This window comes from Chelonia mydas, chromosome 2 (assembly GCF_015237465.2).
Source record: "Chelonia mydas isolate rCheMyd1 chromosome 2, rCheMyd1.pri.v2, whole genome shotgun sequence".
NCBI lineage: Eukaryota > Metazoa > Chordata > Testudines > Cheloniidae > Chelonia > Chelonia mydas.
In genome coordinates, this window is record NC_057850.1 from 217,588,931 (window position 1) to 217,615,943 (window position 27,013).

The following is a 27,013-nucleotide window of genomic DNA, read 5'->3' on the forward strand; positions in this document are numbered from 1 at the left end:
AATTGCGGCCAGTATTTTACCTCAGGAGTAGACTTGCAGAGTAAAGTAAGTAAAGTATTTTTATAATCACTTTAAAAAGCAGAACTGTAAAAGTTATTAAAGGTCATGCTTATAGTTTGAGTTTCTTAGAGCAGTGGTTTTCAAACTGTTTTCATTTGTGGAACCACAACAATTTTTGAATGGAGGTGCAGACCCCTTTGGAAAACTTAGACTTAGTTTGTGGAGCCCCCAGAGGTCTCTGGGCCACAGATTGAAAGCCACTGCCTGAGAGGTTCCTCACATGAGGAAAAAGAAATTTGCTAGTTGCACAACTTGGACAACATGAAAATAAATATTATTGTCCAGCTATGATAATATGATGATAATAAAGCAGCACAAATTATTTTATTTTGCACTGGAAACATGTACTTTGAAAATATAGACCACATCAGTCTGTTCATTTATATACGATGGCTACATAATTATAAAATAAACATTAGTTTATTTACATCAGTACAGTATACTAACTATATTTCATACACTTCACTTTTTCAAAGAATGACTGTGCTTCATTATGATGGGGAGCCAACACCTTAAAGGCCACGATTACACATGCAGGCTGAGGAAGGAGATTGGGAGAATGTGGTAGGGTTGGAAGTCAGAAATTAGAGATAGGGAAAATGACATAACTCAAGATGAATTTATGTTTAAAATGCAGCCTTTGACTTTATAACAAAAAATGTAATTTATGGAGGTTTCGTAAGAATATTATATTGGTAGCTTAATATAAAATGAACAGCAAAATTTGTGCACAAAAAATAGTTAAATTACACAGACGATATTTTCTGAAAATGTCTAAGTTATGCCATGTAGTATAAGCAAATATTTAAAATTACATAATGACATTGAAAAATAGGCTATTGTGTTTCTGGTGAGCATCTTTGTATTTATTTATTGTAAAAGTTTACATAAAAAGTTCAAGATAAGGAATATTCAAAGATAACTGGGACACTGACAAAAATCAATGTAAAAATATATATTGCCCTATATAGTATATGAAATGGATAGGAAAATGTGCAAACATCAAAAAATCCTTATTGGCCATTATATAGCTACACAGAAAAGGCTGAGTTTCAGGTAGAGTACACAATCCAAGCAGTATGTAAGGAATGTGTGGCATAAGCCAAGAAATAGCCTTATAAATTCCAATGATTGGAATATGATTTAAATGCTTGATTCAACTACTTGGAATAAATAGCCTCAGAACAACATTTTCAAGACCATTTTTAAGAAATCCAATTTTATAATATAGCCATTCAAATAAACAGTACGAAAGTGACAAATTATTTAGCTTCACTCAAAAAGCATTGAGGTTTGGATTCTATATTGACTTATTATAAATTTTTATTGCATATGACTGATACATCAGATAATTATATGATTCACAAAGCTATAAATACAGAAACTTTGAATTAAAGAAAGTCTGGATTTAACAAGTACAAGCTCTGAATACCTTTCTTTTGAAAGAATATCTGAAGATATTTCTTCAGGCTTTCCTCCTCTGTCTTCACCCTCAAAGGTGTACTCTTTTGATTCAGTCTGGCTTTCATTTTCATTCTGAGTAAGTATTTGCAAAGGTAGAGAAGACAAAAAAGACAAAAATCCTGTCATGTTGGAATCAACATTGTATTCTGATACATGGTTACATTACGAAATTAAAACATTTATGCAAAAATTACATATTGTTTGAAATAAAAGTATCCCTTTCCATGAAATTGCTAGCATCCAGGAAAGATAATAAGTACAAAACACATTAATGTGTAGATGGAAAAAACATGACAGATCTAAGCCAGAGCCTGTTAAAATAAAGTTTGTTATGCTAAATAAACAGTTTCTGGGTTCTCTGTTGAATGTTGCTATAGCAACATTAAAATTTGAGTTTACCTAAAGTAAAAAGATAGGCAGCTAAACTCCACCTCCTCATTATTTAACCAACCCATAAGGCAGCAGACAAAAGAAATCCTACTGCATTTACATTCCATGGCTCCTAAGGTAGCCAAAGTCCATATTTACCTGTGTTTGCGTACTATTGTTGATTAGCTCATAATGCAGCTTCTCTCTTCCGGGTACAGAATGTTGCTTTAACAATTCTAGTTCCTCTAAAAGCATTCTCTCTCTCTCTGTAACCAAGTTGTCATTCTCCACTGAGACACTCTAAAAATGAAATTTCATAAGGACATACTATGAATAATAGAAGGAAAGCATTAACATTAGGCAGGTTTTTAATCTTCTGGTATGAGTGATTCCTGGCACTTCCAATACTCAACATATTTTGCACCAGGAAAATACAGCTCCTTTTGTTAAGTGGTTAAAAGCAAATTTAAAGCTTTCTGAAACTGAGAGTTAATTGGCCGTTTTGGTAGCTTAAGTATATCTAGTTTCAGAGTAACAGCCGTGTTAGTCTATATTCGCAAAAAGAAAAGGAGGACTTGTGGCACCTTAGAGACTAACCAATTTATTTGAGCATGAGCTTTCGTGAGCTACAGCTAACTTCATCGGATGCATACTGTGGAAATTGCAGAAGACATTATATACACAGACACCATGAAACAATACCTCCTCCTTTTTAAGTATATCTAAGATTTTCATATAAATCTGTAAGTACTTCTTTTAAAGCACTATATTTACACTGGAAGTTACAAGTTTAACTTCATAATATATATATATACTGTAGTATAATATTTAGGATGGAAGATAAGACTATCCAAATAATATGTCCTTCTTATAAAAGATCTTCATAAAGGTGAAAGAATATAGTATAACAAACTAATTACAGCTGAGGGTAAGAACAGGGAAGGAGATTTCTAATAATCAGGGGAGCAAGACTCTGCAGCAGCCTGCCAATAGGAGTAGGGGGCAAACAACCTAACTCAGCATTTCTCAAAATGGGGTCCGTGGACCCCGTTGATCAACTCCTCCCTCTCCCTCCCTGCACCTCCTGCACACTGGAGAACAGCTTGCAGGAGATACTGGGAGGGAGGGGGAGGAGCAGAGCCGGGGTACACTTAGGGAAGGAGGCTTGATACATTTATGAACTGGATTAAGTGACTGGGTTGCCTACTGGAGACTGGACTTTATGATCAGGGAGGTCCCTTCCAGTGCTATGGTCCAAATTTAAAGGAGCTAGAAGTATTCCTGATTTAATAATTATATATTAATTCTAACACAGATCTCATGGCAAAAACATCCTTTACATTAAAACAGAGGAGCTAACGACCTAAATTACACAAGTACTCTCTCCCCCCAGTATTAGAAGTTTCAGCTCCCGCAATGTATAGATGTGAGTGTAAGGAGACAGAAGAGGCAGTGCAGAGGAGGGGAAGATATCGGTACCCCAGAGGAACAATTCCAGGACAATGGATAGGAAGAGGTCCAGAAATAGGCTAAAGGATAAGCAGGCCTGCCAACCACACCCCTGAAGTTGCAGAAAGGAGAAGCAGACTTACCAGCCACCTACAACCACAATGACTGGGAACAGCAGGTCACTATTACACTCCCCCCCCCCCCCAAAAGCAGACAGAAGGTAGACAGAGGAAAAACCTAGTATGGGAGGAGCATAAGGCATCGGGTGGAACCTTGTAAGCATAGTGGAACAGAACTGAAGAACTTTAGGGTTTTCCTGTCACTATTTTCTCGTATATTTTTGTAATGTTACATTGTTCAGATGACGCATCAAATACATATGCATGCACTGTCAATGTACTATGTGAGTCTGTGAATTTTCGATTGGACAGATTGTTTTGAGTTTTGTCCTCTTAGTCTGGTAAGAGAAAAAATCTAATTTCTGAGACCCCGATAATTAAGAGGAGTTCCTTTAACATACCTTTTTATGGAGATTGTATGGGTTTGGGACACTGGATTCTAGGGTGGCTATACTTTAGAAATGCAAAAAATATAGTAAACATACATCCTTGCCTCTCCCACTTAAATAATTTGTACTTTACAAAGCCAAGCTCCTTACAGTCCAATGGAATGAAGGAGGACATCTTTTGGCTGCTGGGAAGCAGAACAGAGAGAGTACACTCTTGCTCATAATGGTTTCTTTCTTCCCTAGGGAATATTAACCGTTCTCCCACCAGTGCATGGAAGCTCCTTGCAGCTTCCACAACACCAGATCCAATCAGGCAGATCACAGAGTCTCCTGTAATTGGTACTCTTCTCATTTTATCTAAGACCTAGGTGGAAGCAGCATATAATGCAGTGGAAGAGCAGTGTAAACTGGCTTTTTACACCACAAGACAGGGCATCTGGCTTGAGATAAAGGGAGCATGAGGGAAGAAATATGGCATTAGAGGCAGTAACAGAGTTGGCTCAGTGCAGGCCACTCTTGGAATGCCCCACTCCAAATTTGGATCATGTATGGACTGTGAACAGTCATTCCTGGGAACACTGTGCCAATGATAGCAGTGAGGACAGGGCACTAAAAGAAGCAATGGATTACTACTCCACTGACAACAATCACTGGGTGGGTCAATTAATGATAACCCTCTGGGACCACACTTACACAGAGGGAAATTGGTTAATGGAAGCTGGCCCCAGAAACCTCATGCCCTTGACTTGGTAGGCTTCACTGTACAGACAGTGGCAGGAGATCAGACTGGTAAATGTCTTCCCAGCAACAGTAAGGTGGTTGAACTGCTCGAGGCTCCAACCAAGACTAGTCCATGACAGTTTAGGGCTGATTGTGGTGAGAACTCTTTTTTTTTTTTTTTTTTTTAAAAGGCAAGATCAGCTGTCAGTCCACTCTTCTGCCCTGCCATTGCCCCAGACCCTACATTACCTCAGCTAATTGAACTTTAAGTCTATCAAGCTCTGCTAGGAGTTGTTCTTGATTTTCTTTTTGCCATTCCATTTGCTGCATATGCCCCTGTCTCAATAGTTCCGTTGCCTGCTGATGTTCCTGATATTGTCGTACAAGTTCCTGCCGCATGTCTTCCAAACGCTCTTCATATAGCAACAGCTGACTTGAGGTTTCTGTACTGGATGTTGCCATCTCATGATAGGGCTGTAATATTTGAATTGTTATTAACATTTTATATGCAGGTACATATATGAAATGGTTAAACAATTTTTCAAAAAGATTTGCACAAATCAAAACATCTATCATCCAAGAAATCAACTTGTTGCCTGCTTCTTGGAAGGACAAATGCTAAAGAATCACATACTCCCCAACTAAGAGACAGTAAACAGATATAATGATGTAATGTTCCAAAACAAAGAAAAATATTAAGCTCTGTTTAATATTTTGGGGTTGGTGAGAGAGTGCAGGGACTTCATATACAAAGTTCTATCCAAGTAATATTAATATCCCTGCCCTTATCTCCAACCTTCCTCATTGCAACCTTCTGCACTCAGGCTTTGCACTTTTATCTTCCTCGTCTCAAATCTATCGAAAATGCGATCACTGAATCACATCTCATATACTCTTCTCTATTTCTCTGTACTTTTCTCTTCCCTTTTTCTTCTGAATAAAATTAATGTTTCTCTTCTTCAGTTTCAAAGCACTTCACAAGTCAACTCCTACCTATTACTCTCCTCTTCTCCTCTCTACTGCTTCTTTTGTTCTCCAAAAGCATCGCTCCTAGCTGTTCCCTTTGTGTGTGTGACTCACTTCCGACTAACTGCTTTCTCATACACTTTTCCATACCTGGGATAGATCCCAATTCATATTTTCAAAAGCCTCTTCATATTCAACATTCAAAAATATCCATATGGCCTACTACTTGCATGAGGTACTCCAGTTACAGTTTTTGTTTATATCTGAAATGTGCCATTGCAACTACACATCCCTCTGTTTTTGTATTGTAGTCTTCTGTTTTGTCAAGCAACAAAACTGCCTGTGCTCTTATACCTTGAATAGAGATGGGTGAAATTTGTTCACTTTTCCAATTAAATTTTTTCCAATGAAAAATGCATTTTTGGTTCAACCAAAACATTTTGCAAATTCATGTCCATTTCAGTGACTTGCATGAGTGCAAAAAAAATTAGGAGGAGGTGCCCTCCCTCCTTATATCCAAGACCCCCATGATTAGGGACTTGAACCCAGGCCTCACATATCCCAGGTGAGTGCCTTAACAACAATGGTATTGGTATTCTGAGCTGGGTCTCTCTCAGTCTCTCCTGTTGAAGCTGTTCCACTTTGTATAAATAAATTAATTTCACTGGAGCAAGGACTGGAACCCCACTCCCAGGTGAGTGCCCGAGCAACGAGGCTATAGAGTCATTACCACTCTCTGCTCCAATGAATGTTTAAGAATTGTACACAAAGTGCAACAACTTCAACAGAAGAGACTAAGAGAGACCCATTACAGCATAGCTAATAGCCTAGTGGTTAGGGCACTCACCAGGAATAAGAGAGACCTGGGTTTGAAGTCCCTGCTCAAAAGCAGTGATTTGAACTTGTGTCTCCTACATGAGTGCCCTTGCCTCTGGGTTATTGGGAGCCTCCTCCTCCATTTTCTGAGTGGTGCCTATGTCCCCTTGTAAATACAGCCCTTCATTTTCTTTGCTTTTATTAAAAAATACAGTCATAGATGCCAGATCTATTAAAACCAAATCCTTCATTTTGAACACATTTTATTTGACCCAAAACAATTTTTTTCCTCGTTTTTCTATTCATTGAAAATTCTAATAAATTTAGGTTTTGGGTTGACCTGAAACAATATTTTTCCCAATTTTCTGGAACTGCCAGCAAACCAAAACATCAGTTATTCGCACAGCTCTAACTTTTAAGTCTTCAGGACAGTGTATAAAGTATTTGTTTGGCTGAGTTCTCCTATTGTACACTGTTGTTTATAGTGATAAATTAGTATTTGAAAATGTACATTCTATGTTCAAGTGACAACAACAGACATTAGAATATAGATAATTCTTGCACCGTGCACTCATAACAAGAGTTGATCATGCACATTTCATGTTATTGAAAATTATATGGAAGAGTGAGCATTTTACAATTCCAACTTTATGCTCTTTAGGACACAATCTTTGTAAAAATATGAATTTCAGAAGCTCTTTTCTGCAAATACTTATCTTTACAAGTAGAATACGTAACATAAATTTGTTTAGAACTTTAAGCATTGTATAGAAACTGAGATTTCAAATCTCAAAACACAGTTTCTGAAGAACAAATTCACTACTCTATAAAAAAATTATTAAATCTCAATCCAGTTATGAATGAATATATGAGAATCCTACCACTCAAAATTTATATACAGTGCTATCAGATTTTAATGAAGACTAGGCTAGCTAAGTTTCACTGGTTCCTTTCTGAAGAGGGTAGGTGGAAGGGTTACTTATTTGAAATACAAAATTTAATTATAATTCCACCTATATAATGCTTTACAACTAGAGAATCGTTGTCAGACACATTTATTTTTTTCCTGTCTCTTATTCCCTGATATATAGAATTCAGAGGACTCACTATCTTGACATTGTAATCTCTGTTGTAAAAAAAGAGGTGGAAATAACTCCAGCCAATTCTTAATTATCAAGCTTTCTCACTAATCAGTGGTGCTGACCGTCCCCTAAAACTGAACCTAATGAGCTCCCAGCTGTACATATATCAATAGTTTCCAGCCTAGGAAGAAGAACATACAATTTTGATTAAATCTAAACCCATGAAAATATTATAAAAAATTGGAAAAATGAAACTTTTAACACCAATTTCCATGTTTAGTTACTTAAAAGTGGATTGTGTACAGGGAGGCTGGCTGAGATTTCTGTTACAGACATAACTTAACCTTTTGCTATGAACATTTTCCAGGTATCAGTTTTTCCACATATTTATTTCAGTTTTCTCCAGGACATATACTGCCTCTGTCTCCATGATTCCAAAAAGAAGTACAACAGGATAATTTTGCTATTTAAGCTGTTGAAGGGACACAGTCTGAGGGGACTGTAAAAGATATGCACCCTCCTACACTGTGCGTAGCTCCACTCTGCAGACGATCCATATGTGGCAGCACACAATGAGTGAACATAACATGGAGCAGAGGACCCTCAGCTTTGTGGATCTTACAATCTTCTCTCTTTCAGAATGGAATGAGTTGAATAACCTATCTTTGTCATTGAGCTGCAGTAGCCCTGTAGACACAATAGGGTAAAAATTTCCCCATCTCACTTTGTAAATTGCCAAATGCCTGGCTATTAGGATTGAATGGCGGGCTCTGTACATACCTCTTCTCCCCCAGAGATTATTAAAAATAATATATTTTAGCTATCACTTTTATCCTTTCAGATGATGTCCCCTATATATCAAGAGGGACATGGGTGGGTTAAAATAATACATTTACACAATTTTATCCCCTTTATATAGGTTTCATGTGTCACTAGTAAGATGTATTTATTGATATTAAAATAATTTTTAAAAATCAAGCTTGTTTTTCACTGTTTATGCCATTCCTACTTTTTTGAATTTCACAAGCTTTGATCATGAAAATGGATTAGTCATTTTCAGCATATTCAGTTTTATTTTCCAGCTCTCATACATTAGTGTAATGCTACAATATTTAGGTTAAAACACAGCACACAAGTTGCTAAATAAAATATGAATTTTCATAGAATTAAAATAAATCATAACATTTCTGTTAAAATTAACTCTTTTCCATTTACAATTTTTTAAAACCCCATCACTTTAGGCCTAAATTACCTAGTAGTACTGGGGGGGAAAAGCTAAAGATTTTCTCAGCGGGATGTTTATATACTTACTGATATTTCCTTCACTACTTTTACTGGAAACCTCATTTCATTCTTGCTCAGTTCTAGTATGTAACCAGGCTTAACCCTTGATTCAAGTTGTTCTTCAAGAGAAGAAATCTCACTGGACTCTTCACTCAGCTCCTTGCTAAGTGATTTAAATTCTTCTGCATGTTTAATGTCTGCTTTCTTCTCCTTAATAAGATGGTTGTCTAGCTCATCTTCAGTGCACTTCTTCCTACTTTCAAAACATTCTTCCTTTTTATGAACAATTTTTGTTTGTGCTACCAATAGTGCTGATTCTTCCTCTTGTCTAACCATTCTTGCCAGTTCAGTCTGTTGGGCAAATGCTACACTCATTGACACAATAACCTGAAAAAAATAAAAACAACCTTTAGAAGTTCATACATAGCAGCGTCTACAACTGTAGAAGAAAACTAGTTGCTACTCATCAATAATATGAATAAATAAATTTTACATGGAAATAAACACATTTAAAAGGTAAAAAAGCAACACAGTTAGCAAATAAAATTCATATTTTTAAATATGCTATTATAAAGTGAGATATATTATTGGAAATACAACTATCTATAGTATTTGAAGCTATAACCTCCCATTGCCTGAATTCCCCAGGATGACTACAAACCAGATGAGAAGTATTAGTTCTATTAGTTCTACATTTATCTCCTATTAATCTCACTGAGTGATTTCCCCCCTTGTTTTTTTTTCCTATTTCTGCTGTCTCATAATGAAAGGAGATGGATTATTTTTTCACTATAAACTTCATGTACTTATGGAGAGTACAAGATCAGAAAATAAATTCTGCAGTGATGAGAGATATTTTACAGTCAACTGTAATCATACACCTCTTTCAAAAAAATTGGATTAGACTGATTAAGTTGCTCTTTTCCTTTACGGAGAAGATTTTGAGAGGGTTATACAGAGGATTTTAGGAGCAGGACCCCCTGGAAGATGGGTATTGGTTAAGAAAGTAAAAGGATTAACTGGTGTATGCTAAAGGAATGAGTGAAAAAAGAAAAATAAAGCGGATTAGTATGGGCCTACTTATCACGTTAAGCTTGTGTCAAAAGCACAAGATTCCCTACAGGCTTTGAAAGGTTCTCTCTTGTTCAGAATCAGAAAAAGATAGTTTCCCATAAATAAATATAACTATAACAATATATTTGTTCTGTAATTTTCTGAATAGTAAAAAAACAGTAAATAAAACCACATTATACATATTTAAAAAGTTGTTACTATAAAGTTATACCTTAGCTATTTCTTCTTCTAATCTTCCTTGGTACTGTTTTTCCAACAGCTGAATAATGTCCATATCACCTTTTGATTCCATTTTACTAGGAAACTGTAAGAAAAATATGAAATATTAATTCATGGTTTCTTGCTTTTACTTTCTCAATTCTACAAGTTTCAGCTAGGATACTGAATTTTCTAAACCTTTTTTTTTTTTTTTTTTTTAATTAAAGGTTACTTGTAAATTAGTTTAAGTAATCTTGGTCCACAAAGAAAAAGAGTTGGAAAAGGGAATTTTCCTCACTGTGGCTCCAAAATCGGATACAAAAGCTAAAATTGCAATAGATGAAGTGGTTGTTCAGTTCTCCAGCACTGTTTGCCCCCCCCCCCCGCCCAGAAGCATAGAAGCTGGGGTAAGGGCAGAAGGGACATGACTAGGTCATTGAGCCTTACAAACAAGTCTGAAATACAGTACTGCCAATCCCAAAAGTTCAAAAATCATGAGTCTGGTCTCAACAAATATTAAGGGTGGCTTAAAAGTTTTGGATTTTTTTTATTTGCTGTCTGGTTTTTGAGCCTTTAAGAATTAAATTTTCAAACTTTCCTCTGCAACCAAGGCTAGAAACTTTTTTTTAAAATGAAAGCTAAGATTATTGCTCATCATAATTTCTATGACACACACATTTTCTTTGATATGTTTTGTAAAAACTTAAATCAGACTTTCATTTGTTTCTTGATCATGGGCTGAACTCATGTTCATGTTTCACTTCCAAACATATGATATAACTATTGAGATTATCATTATCATCATTTGTTTATTACTCCAAAACATTATTCCCAAATTTTAATGATGTCTTGTTAAACTGTAAATATTTATATCCCAAGGTACTTAAATTATGCTGAAAACACATAATATTGTTGATAGGCAAACTGAATTATACAGTACCTCTACTGCCGTATCTGTACTTTGTTGATAAAGACTTTCAGTTTTTGTCATTTTCTGCATGAAGTCTTTAGAGTTTCCCTGTGACTCTTCAGATATACTAAAATGTAAAAGAAAGATGGGGAAAATATTAATATTACAAGATATTCATTTCAGTTTCCCAATACCTCTAGCTGATTATATAAGAAAAAATTAAACTAGTGATAGAGGACACATATTTTACAAATTCTGTGGTACTCTTTTAATAGTAAAATGCAAAATGATGATGATTACTGTTTATTATTTGTATTGCAGTAATCCCCAAATGCCCCAGTCACTATCAGCCCCATTGAGAAAAATGCTGTGTAAACACAAAGCTAAACAGAGCCTCTGCCCAAAGACTTTACAGTCTAATTTGAAACAATAAATAAGTGAATGTGACAAACAAGAAGAGCAAAGGGGAGATGGAGGATAAAGGTAATGAAAATAAAAACTTTTAGTTATACATGTTAGTTACTACACAATTTGACAATTTAAGCTTAAACATAAAAGCTGGGATTTTTGAAAGAGCCTAAGTGACTTAGGAACACAAGTCCTCTTGATCTCAGTGGGACCTATTGTCTTAGGTCACGTAGACACTTTTAAAATTCCACTCAAAATCAATAACAAAGTTTGATGAAATAGGACCAGATGCATTTCCAAACATTCTGCTACTCTAGGCAAATCTAAATATGTCATTCCCACCTCCATTCTATGTTTTCTATCCATCCTACTTAGTGGCCAGGGAAGCGAGTCATAAAACTTTCCAAATACATACTACAGTAATCACACTTCAAAAGTTTCTACAAGTTTGACAGATATCAGTTCTACCAGTATTCACAATTGCAAGCATACGGATGCTGTCTCAAACTGATAGAATCTTTCAAAACAGAAGATTTTTTTTAAGAAGTGTGACTACTGTGTATATATTCAAAAGAATCAAATATTCCATCCAATATTAAAAAAATGCTAAGGTTACAAAATGAAGTATGAAAAGTCTGACCCCCATGTATGTGGATTATGATAGTCTTTAATTACATGATCATATACAACAGCAGTTCTCAAGCTGTGGGTCAGGACCTCAAAGTGGGTCCCGATTCCATTTTAATGGGGTCAGCAGGGCTGGCATTAGAGTTGCTGGGGCCCAAAGTCAAAGACAAAGCCCTAGACAGCAGGGCTCAGGATTCGGCTTCAGCCCTGGGTGGAGGGGCTCAGGTTACAAGCCTGTTGCTCGGAGCTGTAGCCCTTGGGCTTCCACTTTGGCACTCCCCACCCAAGGTGGCATGACTCAGGCAGGCTCCGGTTTCTGTCCCCCCTCCAGCGGTCCTATAGTAATTTTTGTTGTCAGAAGAGGGTCACAGTGCAATGGAACTGTTGATATACAATATTTTCCATGGGACTTCTTAGTAATTTAGGGAACAAGATGGACAGAGCATAGTGAATGAGGGAGATATTTATTTGTTATCCACTTTGTTCAGTGTCCAGTCCCCTGCCTCATTCACTGTACATCATCCTACCCCATATCATCCGCTACGCAGTCCCACTCACTTTACAACCCTCCCTCCACAGAATAGTCTTCCATCTCCCAGCCACATGTCCTTTTTCTCAATATCTACACTCCCTACCTTCAGTTATACAGACTCCCATCCTTACAGGCAGGTTGCCTTTTAAAGCCCTATTGAGACTAGCAGCCTCTGCCAAGCTCTGGTTGCTGCTATTGTTTACTTACCACCAACATAAAATTAAGAGGAAGCCAATGGTCAAGGTTTGACTAGTAAGGTGCAGGCTAAAGAAGAGGAGGTGCTGAGATTCTGGAGAAACCAGATGGGGCCAAACATCAGCTGGAAGACTGGTCACAATTTTTTTGCCGCCCTTTTAATTGTTACACCCTAGTCAGATGCATGTCCTGCTTGTATTATATAGGTGGCTTGTTAACAGACCGTTCTAACCGGGTTATGTTAAATCTCCCATTGTTGCAGCAAGTTGATACAAGGAAGCTCAAAGTTCTGGCTATTCTCTTCTTAGGAGAGATGTTACAAAAGGCCAAAGTTAAAACCAGGCTTTAAAAATTATTAAGATTTGTGGCTTTCACAAATCCTTCCTCTAATATTCACTTTCTGCTATCATGAGACAAATGAGTGCCTTGCTAAAGAAGACATAAGTGTAGGGTGAATGAAATAAGACATTAAGCTTCTTTATTGCTAAGTTTATGATCTTTTGACACATTTAAAATGTATACAAATTTTCAAGCTTGCTTTTTCTCAAAAGCAGATTTTATGTAAAACCATGTCTTCAATAAGATAACTTTGAAATAGCAAGGAATCCAAAATACCTGATAAAATAATGAATTGTTGCTACCTTGAGAAAGTTAACTATAAAAAGTTATTATTTCTAGGACTCTTATTCAAAATTTATTCTGCTTTCTTTATAAAGAAGTCAGGTAATGAACAAGTCCTATACTATAATGTATGGTGCTCCTCAATCTTAGGATTCACTGAGTTCAGCAATAAATTAAGAAATTACTCTACTTTTTAAATAGCATTACACAGCGTGTTCCATTAATTATTTACCAAGATGTGACAGGATATGCAACCTGGTGAAAAGATCTACCTGACTCCCAGCAAGGAAGGAATTAATTCTCTGCTTAGCTCTTACACAGATTACAAGTGGAGTAACAAAGTAACGATGGGGACTGAAGACCCCCCAGAAAATTCTATAAAAGCAGCTACCTGGTAATCATAGGTGAAATCTATAAAGAGGAAGAACTACACATTTGGTTCCCAGAAGACTAAGTTATACCCAAGCAAGGGTATTTTTCTCATTAAATTCTAGGTTTATGTGAAAACCTTTGGTTTCCTTCTAACTTGCATAAGGCTCAAGAATACAGGAGTGAATGAACAGGACAGTGCATCATCTAAAATGTTTAGTCTAAAAAGGATGCATGCTCATGAGTATTTACTTATTGCTAAATATTTTCACTTCACAAAGAGTTAACTTGAATGAAACCAGCAGATTAACATGTATACAAAAAGAAGTCTAAAAAAGGATCAAGTGGTGACAGACTAAAAAGCATCAGGAAATTAATAATAAAGGCTGATAACTTGTCCAGGCCAGTACAGATATTCCAGTCTATAGATTTTAATAAAATCCACATTGAAAATACTTCAAATGTACCATTTTTACAGTGCTGATAATTGACCAGGCTAGCAGGCTTTAAACAAGCTCAGATGCTCACTGGGAGTTCATGCCTAGCTGTATGAGTATTCAGAAGGCACTGTGTTTGTTCTCCAAAGCAGATAGTAGCAGGAAGCTGTAAAAACTAAGGTACTGGTCCTGCAAACATTAAGTCTGTGTTTAAATCCAGGGCCTAGTGTTTCCAATAAAGTAAGCATACATGACTGAGTACACACAAGAAGTCGATCAGCTGGGTAAATAGATACCATTTTTACATAGGTTTCAGAGTAGCAGCCATGTTAGTCTGTATTCGCAAAGAAAAGGAGTACTTGTGGCACCTTAGAGACTAACCAATTTATTTGAGCATAAGCTTTCGTGAGCTACAGCTCACTTCATCGGATGCATTCAGTGGAAAATACAGTGAGGAGATTTATATACACACAGAACATGAAAAAATGGGTGTTTATCATGCACACTGTAAGGAGAGTGATCTCTTAAGATGAGCTATTACCAGCGGGGAGGGGGGAACACGACTTTGCTCTGTCGCAAGCACTTAAGATGAGCTATTACCGGGGGGGGGGGGGGGGGGGAGAAAACCCTTTGTAGTGATAATCAAGGTGGGCCGTTTCCAGCCGTTACAAGAATGTCTGAGGAACAGGGGAGGGGGGAAATAAACAAGGGGAAATAGTTTTACTTTGTGTAATGACTCAACCGCTCCCAGTCTCTATTCAAGCCTAAGTTAATTCTACCCAATTTGCAAATTAATTCCAATTCAGCAGTCTCTCGTTGGAGTCTGTTTCTGAAGTCTTTTTGTTGAAGAATAGCCACTTTTAGGTCAGAAATCGAGTGACCAGAGAGATTGAAGTGTTCTCCGACTTGTTCATATTCCGACCTACTCATGATGACAACAGCACCTCCTTTGTAAACCTGCTGAAGTGAATAAACAGATTGATAGAGCCAGAAGAGTACCCAGAAGTCACCTACTACAGGACAGGCCCAACAAAGAAAATAACAGAACGCCACTAGCCGTCACCTTCAGCCCCCAACTAAAACCTCTCCAACGCATCATCAAGGATCTACAACCTATCCTGAAGGACGACCCATCACTCTCACAAATCTTGGGAGACAGGCCAGTCCTTGCCTACAGACAGCCTCCCAACCTGAAGCAAATACTCACCAGCAACCACACACCACACAACAGAACCACTAACCCAGGAACCTATCCTTGCAACAAAGCCGGTTGCCAACTGTGTCCACATATCTATTCAGGGGACACCATCATAGGGCCTAATCACATCAGTCACACTATCAGAGGCTCGTTCACCTGCACATCTACCAATGTGATATATGCCATCATGTGCGAGCAATGCCCCTCTGCCACGTACATTAGTCAAACTGGACAGACTCTACGTAAAAGAATAATGGACACAAATCAGACGTCAAGAACTATAACATTCATAAACCAGTCGGAGAACACTTCAATCTCTCTGGTCACTTGATTTCTGACCTAAAAGTGGCTATTCTTCAACAAAAAGACTTCAGAAACAGACTCCAACGAGAGACTGCTGAATTGGAATTAATTTGCAAATTGGATAGAATTAACTTAGGCTTGAATAGAGACTGGAAGTGGTTGAGTCATTACACAAAGTAAAACTATTTCCCCTTGTTTATTTCCCCCCTCCCCTGTTCCTCAGCATTCTTGTTAACTGCTGGAAATGGCCCACCTTGATTATCACTACAAAGGGTTTTCTCTCCCCCCCCGCCCCCCGGTAATAGCTCATCTTAAGTGATCACTCTCCTTACAGTGTGCATGATAAACACCCATTTTTTCATGTTCTGTGTGTATATAAATCTCCTCACTGTATTTTCCACTGAATGCATCCGATGAAGTGAGCTGTAGCTCACGAAAGCTTATGCTCAAATAAATTGGTTAGTCTCTAAGGTGCCACAAGTACTTCGTTTCTTTTTGCATTTTTACATAGTCACTTCTCAGGGTAGAAATGTATTTTAAGAAAGGGAAGGAAAGACATATCAACTCGAAAGTGTAACAAAAAGAAAAAAATATGCTTTCTCCATTTTGCTAAAGCAAACATGGCTAGCTTGAATGGCCCCCGACTGAGATGGGGAGTGGTTTTGTTCAGACTGGCAGGGTTCTGAAGGGCAGTGGGGAAAGGGAGTGGCTGTGCCTTTTCATTTCCCATAGCTACCTGGGATGTTTGCTCCTACCTTTCCTATGCTACTTGGTAACAAGTACTGTAATGAATACATCAAATATTAAATAATTTATATGTTGAGTAACATGAAGTAATGAGTACAATTTGCAAATGTTCAAGGGTAACTATCAAATCTATTGCAGCGGTATAACATACAACATATTGCAATGATATATTAGAGAAATACTTGTAAAATAGTGAATTCAATATTCAATAATTTCTCAATTACCAGATACTGCTCCCTCACTTAGTTCATACTGGTTACACCAGTGGACGGCAACCTTTTAGAAGTGGTGTGCCAAGTCTTCATTTATTCACTTTAATTTAACGTTTTGCGTGCCAATAATACATTTTAACATTTTTTAGAAGGTCTCTCTCTATAAGTCTATATATTATATAACTAAACTGCTGTCGTATGTAAACAAGATTTTCAAAATGTTTAAGAAGCTTCATTTAAAATTAAATTAAAATGCTGATCTTACGCCGCCGGCCCACTCAGCCCGCTGCTGGCCTGGGGTTCCGTTCACCTAGGCCGGCAGCAGGCTAAGTGGGGCCTGCGGCTGGGACCCCAGCTGACAAGGGGCTGGCAGCCAGAACCCCAGACCGGCAGTGGGCTGAGCGGGGCCGGCGGCTGGGACCCCAGACTGGCAGTGCGCTGAGCGGCTCAGCCCGCTGCCGGTCTGCAGTCCCAGCCTTGTACACATAGAGTAGGTACCTACCTTCTCCCTGGTTCTAGCCATTCTCTTCCTCTCTCTACACTGAGATGAGGGTGGAGTGCGCTGTGAACAGGGCAGGGGGTGAAGGAGCAGGCTGGGGGTTGGGGTGCAGGGTCTGGCCAGGAGCTATAATGAGGGAGGGTGCTCTGGGTTTGGGCAGCAGGTTTGGGTGTGGAGCGCTTCCCTGGGCAGCTCTCATTTGGTGCGAGGGGTGCAGGTGGGAATATGTGTGTGTGTGTGCGCGCGCGCACGCACAAGAGCTCCCGTTTGGTGCTCAGGGTGGGAGTGGGGATGTGGGGGGTGCAAGAGTCAGGGCATGGGGTGTGGGGGGCTGGGTATGTGTGGGGGGTGCAGGAGTCAGGGCAGAGGGCACTGGAGTCAGGGCAGGGGTTGTGGGGGGGATGTAGGGGTCAGGGCACGGGGCTGGGGTGTGTGGGGCGTGCCGTCTTTGCAGGCGTGCCATAGGTTGCCGACCCCTGGGTTACACCATTTCTTTGTAAAATACTTGATTTAAAAAAAAAAGTGATGAGTAAAAAAATGTTCATATAATTTGATGATTTTTTCATATTCTGATGTTAATAAAATATAAAGCTTTGCACGCATTAGATTTTTGAAAACACTAATGTTTACATATGGTGTTCAGTACAAAATGGTAAACTCTATAGAAAAGGAGGATAAAGATCATGGGATACCTGAAATCTTCAGGGGATTCACTGACATCCTGAAGTCTATTCTGTAAATGAGCAATCTCTGTAGTGTATCTCTCTTCAGTTTCTTTCAACTGCTGCTGGAAATAGGATCGGAGATGCTCAATTTCTTGAGCATGTTGTCCTTCAAGTTGTGTTTTAAGGTTCTCCATCTCCTCCCAATGAGATGCTCTAACCATAAGATCTATAAATGGGTAATTTGAAGGGAGAAAATCAGTTAATTATGTTAATACACATAAAAAGTCTATTTGAAATAGTAAAATGGTGACTAGCAATAACATCAAAGATCTCATAAAATGTTAATGAAGGTAATTATTTTTATTGTGATAGCAGAGCAATCCTATTTTCTATAAATAACAACAATCTTGCAAAACAACACAAAAACTCTCTCCTATTAGAGGTAATATTAATAATCCCTTTAATTGCTGAAAACCAAAAAATATTACTGAACAGTTCTAGAGCAGATCAGCTGAATTTCTAAACAACATTCCAGAGATTTATAAGAACAAAAAGCACATAAATCAGATGACAGAATCCTCAGTACTTATGGTGTTTAACCTTGTCTTATCCACAAGAAACAAATTTTGATTTAAAGCCGTTTGTTCATCTTTATGGCTATAGACATTACAAATAATTGCATATGTATCTCTTTACCAATAAGGTCCTGGGAAGGGGTCTGAAAGTCTTCTATTTTCATTTGTAAACAGTTGCTTTCCTCTTCTTTTCGATGCTCCAGTTCAACATACGATGTCTGTTGCTCTTCAACCTAGGAAAAGTACAGTAAAAACAAATGACAATTTAAATAATATTTAAATCAAGAATAGAAACTGTAACTGTCCTGAAAGCATAACACAAGTGCTAATACTTTACTTGTACCTAATCTACCATTTATATAAAATACATACACATACCCACATATGCATATTTTGCAACCTCTTTCTAAACGTAACCACTGATTATATCACATTTAACCTTTTAATATATAGCAATGCAGGATACATTGTCTGTACTATTATCAAATTTTCTACTGATGGCACATCAGTAAGAAAAATGACCATTTAATCAAAATCATGTTATATTTGTATGAAAGGATACTGTGCTATTTACCCAAAGACTGTCTTAAGATCTACGGTATCCAGTATATCAAGATATGGAGGGCAGGAACACTGCAAAGATGATCCATTTGGTCTTATGGCAATAGGTGGAGTATTGCTGGTTACATATCTATTCAAACCATCTTGTTAACAGATCCACCAAGTGGAATTCATAGAGACTTTTATAAATGCTCCATGTCTCTCCCTCCTGCTTTTCAATAAAAGCTAAGTCATGCATGCAAAAAAAGCTTAGAATGAACTCAGAATGAGAATTTTTACTCTATATTGAAAGCTCATGTTCTGTTTACCTATAAAATATTAGCATATATAAGGTGCAGGTGACAGGAATCCAAGTTAGCTTAAGGAAGAAGAAATACTTTACTACTGGTCAGATTACCCACAGACTATTCTTTTTACTCTTATTTTTAAAAATATAGGACCTCTCTCTCTGACATTATTTGAAGTTTTTCTCTCTTAGAATTTAAAAATCTTTATTTAAGGCTACTGAATTTGTTCATAGGTAACAGTGTAGGAAACTTATTTTCAAAACATTTCAATTTTTTTTCCATTTCTTTTTAGATTTAGCTAGTTAATCTTATTTCATAATACGTTTTCCAGCCTATGTTCTAAATAGATCAGGCCAATGCACAGCCAACATGCTGTATGCAGTCTTTGGGCGCTTCCCTGTTTTAGATGAATATGTATATTTTCCACTGAATAGGGAGTCAAAGTTATACAAATAAGAAAGAAAAAACAGGATATTTGATGGGTCATTCTTTAAATAAGATTATCCGTGTAATTTTACATTATGTAATTGCTCAATTTTATACATCTACCTGTGCCTATGACCAAAATTGTAAAAAGCAAACAGCAGCAACACCCATAAAAAGTGACAACCTTCAAAATATAGTAGATTCCGCTTAATAGCAACCCTATTAATAAAAACTTTCTGTCCATGGGAACATGGAACCAATATCGTTCAATGACTATAATGTTAATTGGCCTGGACATTAGCAACAGGCATGCCGGCTAGTGACAATTTTTTTGTGGAAAGCCTTGGCCGCAGGCAGGTTTGTGGGGCTGCAGCAAGGGACAGAAGCAATGGGACATGCAGAACCCAGGTCCCAGGGTAGGCTGCTGGCAGGGCAGCAGCAAGGAATGGGGCTGCTGGTGGTGCGAAGGCTGCAAAGTATTTATTCTCCCCTGTGCTCTCCAGGTTGCGTCCTGCCTTTGAGGACTGGGTTCAACACATTCCAGAGCCCCTGCCTCTTGTGGAAAGCCCCGGCCACAGGCAGGTTTGCAGGGCTGTAACCAGTGAAGGTAGCACTGGGATGCGTTGAACCTGGGGCCCTGGTGCCAGGGGAGGATGCAGCCTGGAAAGCACAAGGAGAGGTACCTCAAGTCTCTGAGCTTCCTTCTCTGGCTGCAGCCCTGCAGAACTGCCTCTCTCTTATTGGCAACTGCAGGTTAATGGCCAATTTTGGCCATCTGCTGAGGGGTTGTTAGTAAGCAGAATCTATTGTATATACTAAAAATGGCTGAGCTATAAATCATGACTGAACTATATTTATTTTCCTCAAATTTCTCAGGACCAGACTTGGCTAAGTACTTGTTTTAGGAACCATATGTATGACATTAATTAAACAGTAACACGTTAATTACAAATTAATTACAAATTTTAACAAAACTACTTTCTTCGGGAAGGACAATTAGTACATAATTTCCAAGAAAATGTAAAAAATAGCACAAAACCTGACATTTGGTGGTTCCATATTAAACAGCAGAACAAGATTAGAAATGGGGATATTTGAAGCCAAACCCAGCATCCACCTCCATCAGCACTACTTTGGTTTTGGTGGCTTTCTTGGTTTGGACATATTAGAATGGAAGAACAATGAATTCTGAAGCAAGTTTATCAAGAAATGGCAGTATATGGCTGACGATTATGGGGGGCAGCAAAAGCTTTGATGGTCAGATTAAATTGCTAGTGATGGACATAAACTGAACATTCAGCCAGGCCACCTTAAGGACCAAGCCAGAGAATAATTCAGATTGCACTCGATCTTCAAGGAGGCCATGTCCCATTGGGATATGCCAAGATAATGATAAAAATATCTTGTAAAATCACCTTGAAACATTATAAGAATGTTAGTGTAACTTTTTTCACCAAGAATACCGAGTATTACATGACATAAAACATCACATTTAAGAGGGTTTTCCATTTAATTTTGAAAAGTTCATTTCCCCTTCTTAGATCCAGGTACATTACATAGTCATTAAATGGTCTTTATATAAGGCCTCAGTTCTGCAAAAACTTGCACATGTGCTTCATTTTATGCATGAAATAAATGGGCCAAGTGAAGTTTACATGCACAAATTTAAATATGGACGTGTTTGCAGGATTGGGACTTAATAAACAAGGAACAGATGGAATCCACAACCAGCATCTGGTTTGCATATCCACTTTATAATCATATGGAATTGTAAATAGTTTACCTTTTTACAGTCCCTCATAAACTGTGTATGAAGTGCCATCAGCCTGTTGTATTCTTCCATTATCTTGTTCAGAAGAATTTGCATACTTTCTTGCAGGGCTAAATTACAAAGAGAGCTGGTGACATTTTCATTAAATTCACAGTTACTGCATCATTACATATTGTATTTTTAATTTATCAACTTGCTCACAAATTCTTAACTGAAGAGGATTATTACCATTACCGTTATACTACTCCATTATTGTAAGTGGGAGAGGGGCTGTACAAATGTTTATGCATTAGTATTCATGTGTTTGTTTATAATTTATGGTAGAACTGCTTAGCTTCTCCTGTTGTATGAGCATAAAAATCAATCTCCTCACATTATCTATCTGAAACTTCCACTACAATAAGCACTGCACAGGATGGCACTCAAAAAATAAGAGTGATTCAGAATATTGAGGCATCTTGAATGCTGATTAATTGGTGATGTAAATAAGCAACTGAATCATATGCAGAAATAAAAGGGGTATATAAAAATGGCTGAACTGACATATTAATACTGAGTTCAGATCAGTGATCTCCAAACTGTGGCGCACGCCCCCTAGGGGAGCATGGAGGAACGTCTGGGGGAGGTGCAGTGGGGCCTGGGCCAGCCCCCACAGTGGGGTGGGGAGGGAGCGCCACCCTGACCCTCTCTGGTCCTATCCCCGGCCGCAGTGACGGCCCCGGCTCTGCTTCCGGCTTAGCCACTGACCCCTGCCCCCTGCTCTCAGCCACAGCTCTGACCCGGCCACCGGCCCCGCTGCGACTCCACTTCCGGCCCAGAGGGGCATTGACATATTCTATTACTGGTAAGGGGGGTGCGAGAGGAAAAGTTTGGGCACCACTGCTTTAGATTATTAATTATAAATACCAGTATATTAATATAGTGTTGTCAGCAATATCTAAAAGTTACTATATGTGTTACCTTGAGCTTGAATTCTGTACGTTGGTAATTCTATGTCAGGTTCTTTTCTCTCAACAGTAGGAACATGGAAAATGTCTTGTTCTCCAGGACTAACTTTGATAGGAGTTGAGTGTTGTTCACTCTGAACACTGCAGAGAAGCTATATGACAAACAAACAAAAATATCAAAAAGAAATAAAGATAGTTCAGGCTACAACAGATTATTTATAACTATATTAAAGACAACAGGCAGAGGAAACAAAATAGAAAAACAGCATCCATAAAGCAGTATCTTTGGGGTAGTAACTTCCGTGGAAATAGCTGTATATGTCTGTTTGCAAAGTTTTCAGATGATAAACGACACTTAATATTTTGCATTTATAAAAAACAGTGGGAAGTGGGGAGGGGTGGTTCAGAAAAAAAAATATCGCCTTAGCACTGAAACTGACACTGTCAAGTCTTTTAGGTCTTGTAAAATTAGCCCTACCCTGTAGTGGCTCACAGGTCAATGTATATTGCACCATACCTTCACTTTGACTTCCTGCTCCTTTGCTGGTGGGAACTATCCTGTACTGTAGAATACAATCTACGAGAATCCTATAAAAGTGTTTCTAAGATTTTTGAAGAAGTCATTATCCAATCTATACTCAAGAATACATCAGACTGGCAAAAACAAAGGGGTTGACGTGAAATGCATGTAAACACAAATGAAAAGAATCCTTCAAATTTATGGGTGCTAGATTGTCCAGGATGTATGACATTTTAACAATGAGATGGCTGAAGGAAAAAAAAGATTTATCCATATAGCATCCGAAAGCATGGCTATATTCTGAAAAAAATGACTACAGAAATACAAGTGCAGGATTCAGCCATTCAAACTCAACCTGGAAACTTAACGTAAAGCTGTGTTCTTTTTGGATTAACACCACTAATACTAAAGCATCTGTAGTTGGAATTTAGTTAACAGTTCCCTTGATGGTGTGTGTAAATCATAATGAAATCCAGTTCAATCTCTCCCTATATTTGCTCTCTAGTACTACTGTAGCATGAATACAATTCAATAAAAACTTGTTTTAGTCAGGGAAGTAACTCTGCCTAACTTCATACGGGGAGGAGTTTTTTGTACTAAGAAGCGTCATTATCTCTTGTTTTGACCATAAATCACTTGAATGTCCTGTACAGAATCATTTAAAACGTATAACAGTGCCCACAATTTGAATAGGTACTCCCAAAAGAGAAAGAAGACATGTTCTCAGTTCAGAGGAGATAAACTAGATTAGACATTATGTAAAGAGGTGGTCACAGGACAGAAGGCAGGAGTAAGGAGAGGGTAATACAAGGGTAATATCTATACAATTATGTGATTACTCTGCTAGAGCTAGCATACGGACTCAAAGTAAAGAAGGCAGGGCTTGGTTTTTTTTCCTTATATTCAAAGTAAGTATCTAACTTGGCCAGTTTCATGTAAATTGGCCAGTTTTGGATGGCAAAAGATAACGTACGTACATCTTTGAATTTTTTTAATATCACAAGTTTGGTGATAAAGGTAACTATATTGACATAACAGACTTCTGAAAAGCATTTGATATAGTCTGCATGACATTATAATAAAAAATTAGCACTGACAAAAATCAATGCAGCTTATATTAAACAGATTAAAAACTTCTCAACTGAGAAACAACACAAAAGTAACTGTAAATGGGGAAATCATGATTTTGGGTGTGTCTATAGTGGGTCTTGCAGAAATCTGTTCTCAGTCCAATGCTATTCAACATCTTTAGATATGATTTGAAAGGAAATACATATCATTCCTGGTAAAATTTGCAGATGACATAAAAATTGGTGAAATGGTAAATATTGCTGGGAATAGGTCAGTCAGAGAGGTTGACCTGCATTTCTTGGTCAGGTGGGCTCATTTGAGCAACATGTATTTTAACATTACCAAATGCTAGGTCATACATTTAGGAACAAAAAATGTAGGTTAGATTTATAAGATGGGGGACTATATCCTGGAAAACGCGTAACTCTGTAAAGGAGATGGGAGTCATGGTTTATAATCCTCTGAACAGGGATTCCCAATGCGATGTTCTAACTACTAGGCCTACAGTTTTTGGACGTATAAGCAGTGGACTACCAAGAAAGAGAAGGAAGGTGGTATTACTTTCGCACATAGCATTAGTAAGACAATTTCTGGAATACTGTGTCCAGTTCTTGTGTCCACACTCCAAAAAGAATGTTGAAAAATTGGAAAGATTTCAGAAAAGAACTACAAGAATGACCTGAATTATGGAAAAGATGCCTCATAGTGAAAGACTAAAAAATCTCATGTATTTAGGTTATGTAAAAGAATGCTAAGAGGTGACTTAGCAGCTATATAGGGAAGATATTCCTGATAATAGAAGACTCTTTAATCTAGCAGAAAAAAGCAAAACAGTTAGCCATTGGAACAATTTACCAAGGGAAAATGTGGATGCTCCATCACTTGAAGTCTAAAATCAAGACTAAAAGATATGCTATAACTCAAACAGAAGTTATGGTCTTGATGCAGAAATTACTGAGTAAAGTACTTTGGCCTGTGTTTTGCAGGAAGTCAGACTAATTAATCATAGTGGTCCCTTCTGGCATTAAAATCTACGAATCTCTGATTTTTGGCGATTTTCAGAGGTTTACAGAAAGGCGGCAAGATTTCAGAAGCACTATATACAGAACATTGTGGGGAAAAATACAGGAGCTGAGGAAATACATGAAGGAAGGAAAAATGTTCTGGTTTCTCAGTCTCAAACTGAAGGATTACTGGGAGAGGAAAATGCTGTGATGAAAATTTGTTAGGGGTGGTGAGAAGAACTAAGAAGAAATAATTCTATCAATACATAAACAGTTCTTGATTTTCAAAATTCCTATGTAAAAAAGTGTTTCTTTGACAAAGTCTTACCTGTGTGAGCCTTAAGCATTCCTCAGACACTGCCCTGCTTAGCTTTTCTATAAGCACCACTGTAGATTTGCCTTCATCGTCTATTAATACAGATTATTAATATTATTAACTTATTTATTGTAGCATGCACTAGATGTCACACACTTTTCAAATAGACAAGAAGGCACAGCCCTAACGAGTTCACAATGTGGATGGACAGAGACAAATAAACTGAAATTGAGGGAATGGGAAAGAAGATGTTGCTTACCTTGTAGAATAACTGCAGTTCTTCTAGATATTTGACCCCAAGTGGTCCACTTCAGGTGTGCATGTGCCCCATGAGCTCATGATGGAAGATGTTTGGTAGCAGTTCCTGTTTGGTCACACATGCGCCCTAGCTACCCTCGTGCCCCTTACTAAGGGCAGTGTCAGATGAACTACCCTCAGTTCCTTCTGTATCACAAAGTCCAATGGAAACAAGACTCCGAAAAAGAAGGGAAGGGGGGCAAGTAGCGTAGCACCCACAGGACAAAAATCTTGAAGGACCCCAATTACTGTACAAGTATCCTCTCCTTCTTTGAGTAATGTCCCTATGGGTGCACCACTTCAAGTGACTCCTGAGCTGCATTCCTTAAAGGAGATGGATACTGAGGAACCCAATCTGAGGCTTTTGTAGAATTTTGTAGTACCAAAGGCAGTCTCTGTCCTAAAGGTATGTATTAGGGCATAGTTTAGAAAAAGTGAGAGCCAAAGACCATGTGGCAGTTTTGCAGATTTCTGCAATACGTGCAGTTAGGAGCAAGGCAATGGAAGTCTGTTGCAATTTGGTGGAATGGGCATAGGAGGGAGCTGAACCGTAGCAGCCTTTTAATAGGGGTCCTGCTGGAAACCCACTTGAATAGTCTCTGGGTTGAAACGGGAGCCCCTTTAATTCTGTCCATAAGAGACAAATAGTCTTGGGGAGACTCTCAAGTAGTGGTTTTCAAACTATGGGGTGCGCCTCCCTTGAGTGAGGCGAGAGCTGTGGGGGTTTGTGTTTGTTTGTTTTGTTTTTGTGTTTTTTTTTTGTTTGTTTGTTTTTTAAAGAAAGGAGTTTTGGCTGTCAGCCCCAGGCGGCCAGAGCTTGTGAAGAAGAAGGAACAGGACTTCTTGACCCTGCAGATGTTCGTGAGATGTCTCTGAAAAAGGACAGGGAAGAAGCAGATGCATAGACATGAGCCTAATGTTATTACCACCAAAACCATCTGTCACAAGTAACCTGCTCCAATTAGGTACAAAAATAGGAGTGATCATCTCCAAAAGGAGGGGGATGGGCGGGTGGGAGACAGAATGATCCAACTGTAAATCCAGATAATGGGATTGTTCATGGCCCTCGATGAAGGTACAGTATCAGAATGAATCCTTGGATGATGGAGATGACTATGCTGCAACAGTCATGATGACTGATCTTTCTCCCTTCTGGAACCTAAGTTTTTCCTGGAAGGTTCTGAAGGTCTATGGTAAGCTGGAAAGTGAGATCTTTGATCTGTCTGTGACCTGCTGAATCTCCTTTTATTTGCAAGTGTATAAATCCTTAGTGCATGGAGAGTAGCTCTTAAATCCTTTAGGGAATGCAAGGACTCATCCATGGATTCACTGGATAGCCTAGAGGTTCCTGATGATTATAGCCAGGATGCATGTCAAATGACAACTGCTGTAGAGATGGAGTGGGCTGCTGTTATCAGCAGCATCAAGAGAAGCCTGAAAAGAAGTTCTTGCCAGGAGTTGACCTTCAGCGATGGTGGCCTGAATTGCTCTTAGTGTTCCAAAGGCAAATCACAGAATCATAGAA

General features: G+C 38.2%; 1 protein-coding gene across 22 annotated transcripts in view; it reads right to left on the minus strand.

Moving 5' to 3' along the window:
* AKAP9 (A-kinase anchoring protein 9) overlaps nucleotides 1–27,013 on the minus strand; it is a 210,018-nt gene that overhangs the window by 80,481 nt on the left and 102,524 nt on the right. For all 22 annotated transcript variants that reach the window (XM_043541209.1, XM_037890710.2, XM_043541212.1 and 19 more), the window contains 11 exons: nucleotides 25,204–25,283; nucleotides 22,294–22,432; nucleotides 21,346–21,443; nucleotides 18,410–18,521; nucleotides 17,741–17,939; nucleotides 10,931–11,027; nucleotides 10,004–10,096; nucleotides 8,746–9,105; nucleotides 4,820–5,044; nucleotides 2,053–2,193; nucleotides 1,493–1,596 (listed from right to left, as the gene is read on the minus strand). In XM_043541209.1, coding sequence (XP_043397144.1) covers nucleotides 1,493–1,596; nucleotides 2,053–2,193; nucleotides 4,820–5,044; nucleotides 8,746–9,105; nucleotides 10,004–10,096; nucleotides 10,931–11,027; nucleotides 17,741–17,939; nucleotides 18,410–18,521; nucleotides 21,346–21,443; nucleotides 22,294–22,432; nucleotides 25,204–25,283 — 1,648 coding nt within the window. The remainder of the gene's footprint in view (nucleotides 1–1,492; nucleotides 1,597–2,052; nucleotides 2,194–4,819; nucleotides 5,045–8,745; nucleotides 9,106–10,003; nucleotides 10,097–10,930; nucleotides 11,028–17,740; nucleotides 17,940–18,409; nucleotides 18,522–21,345; nucleotides 21,444–22,293; nucleotides 22,433–25,203; nucleotides 25,284–27,013) is intronic.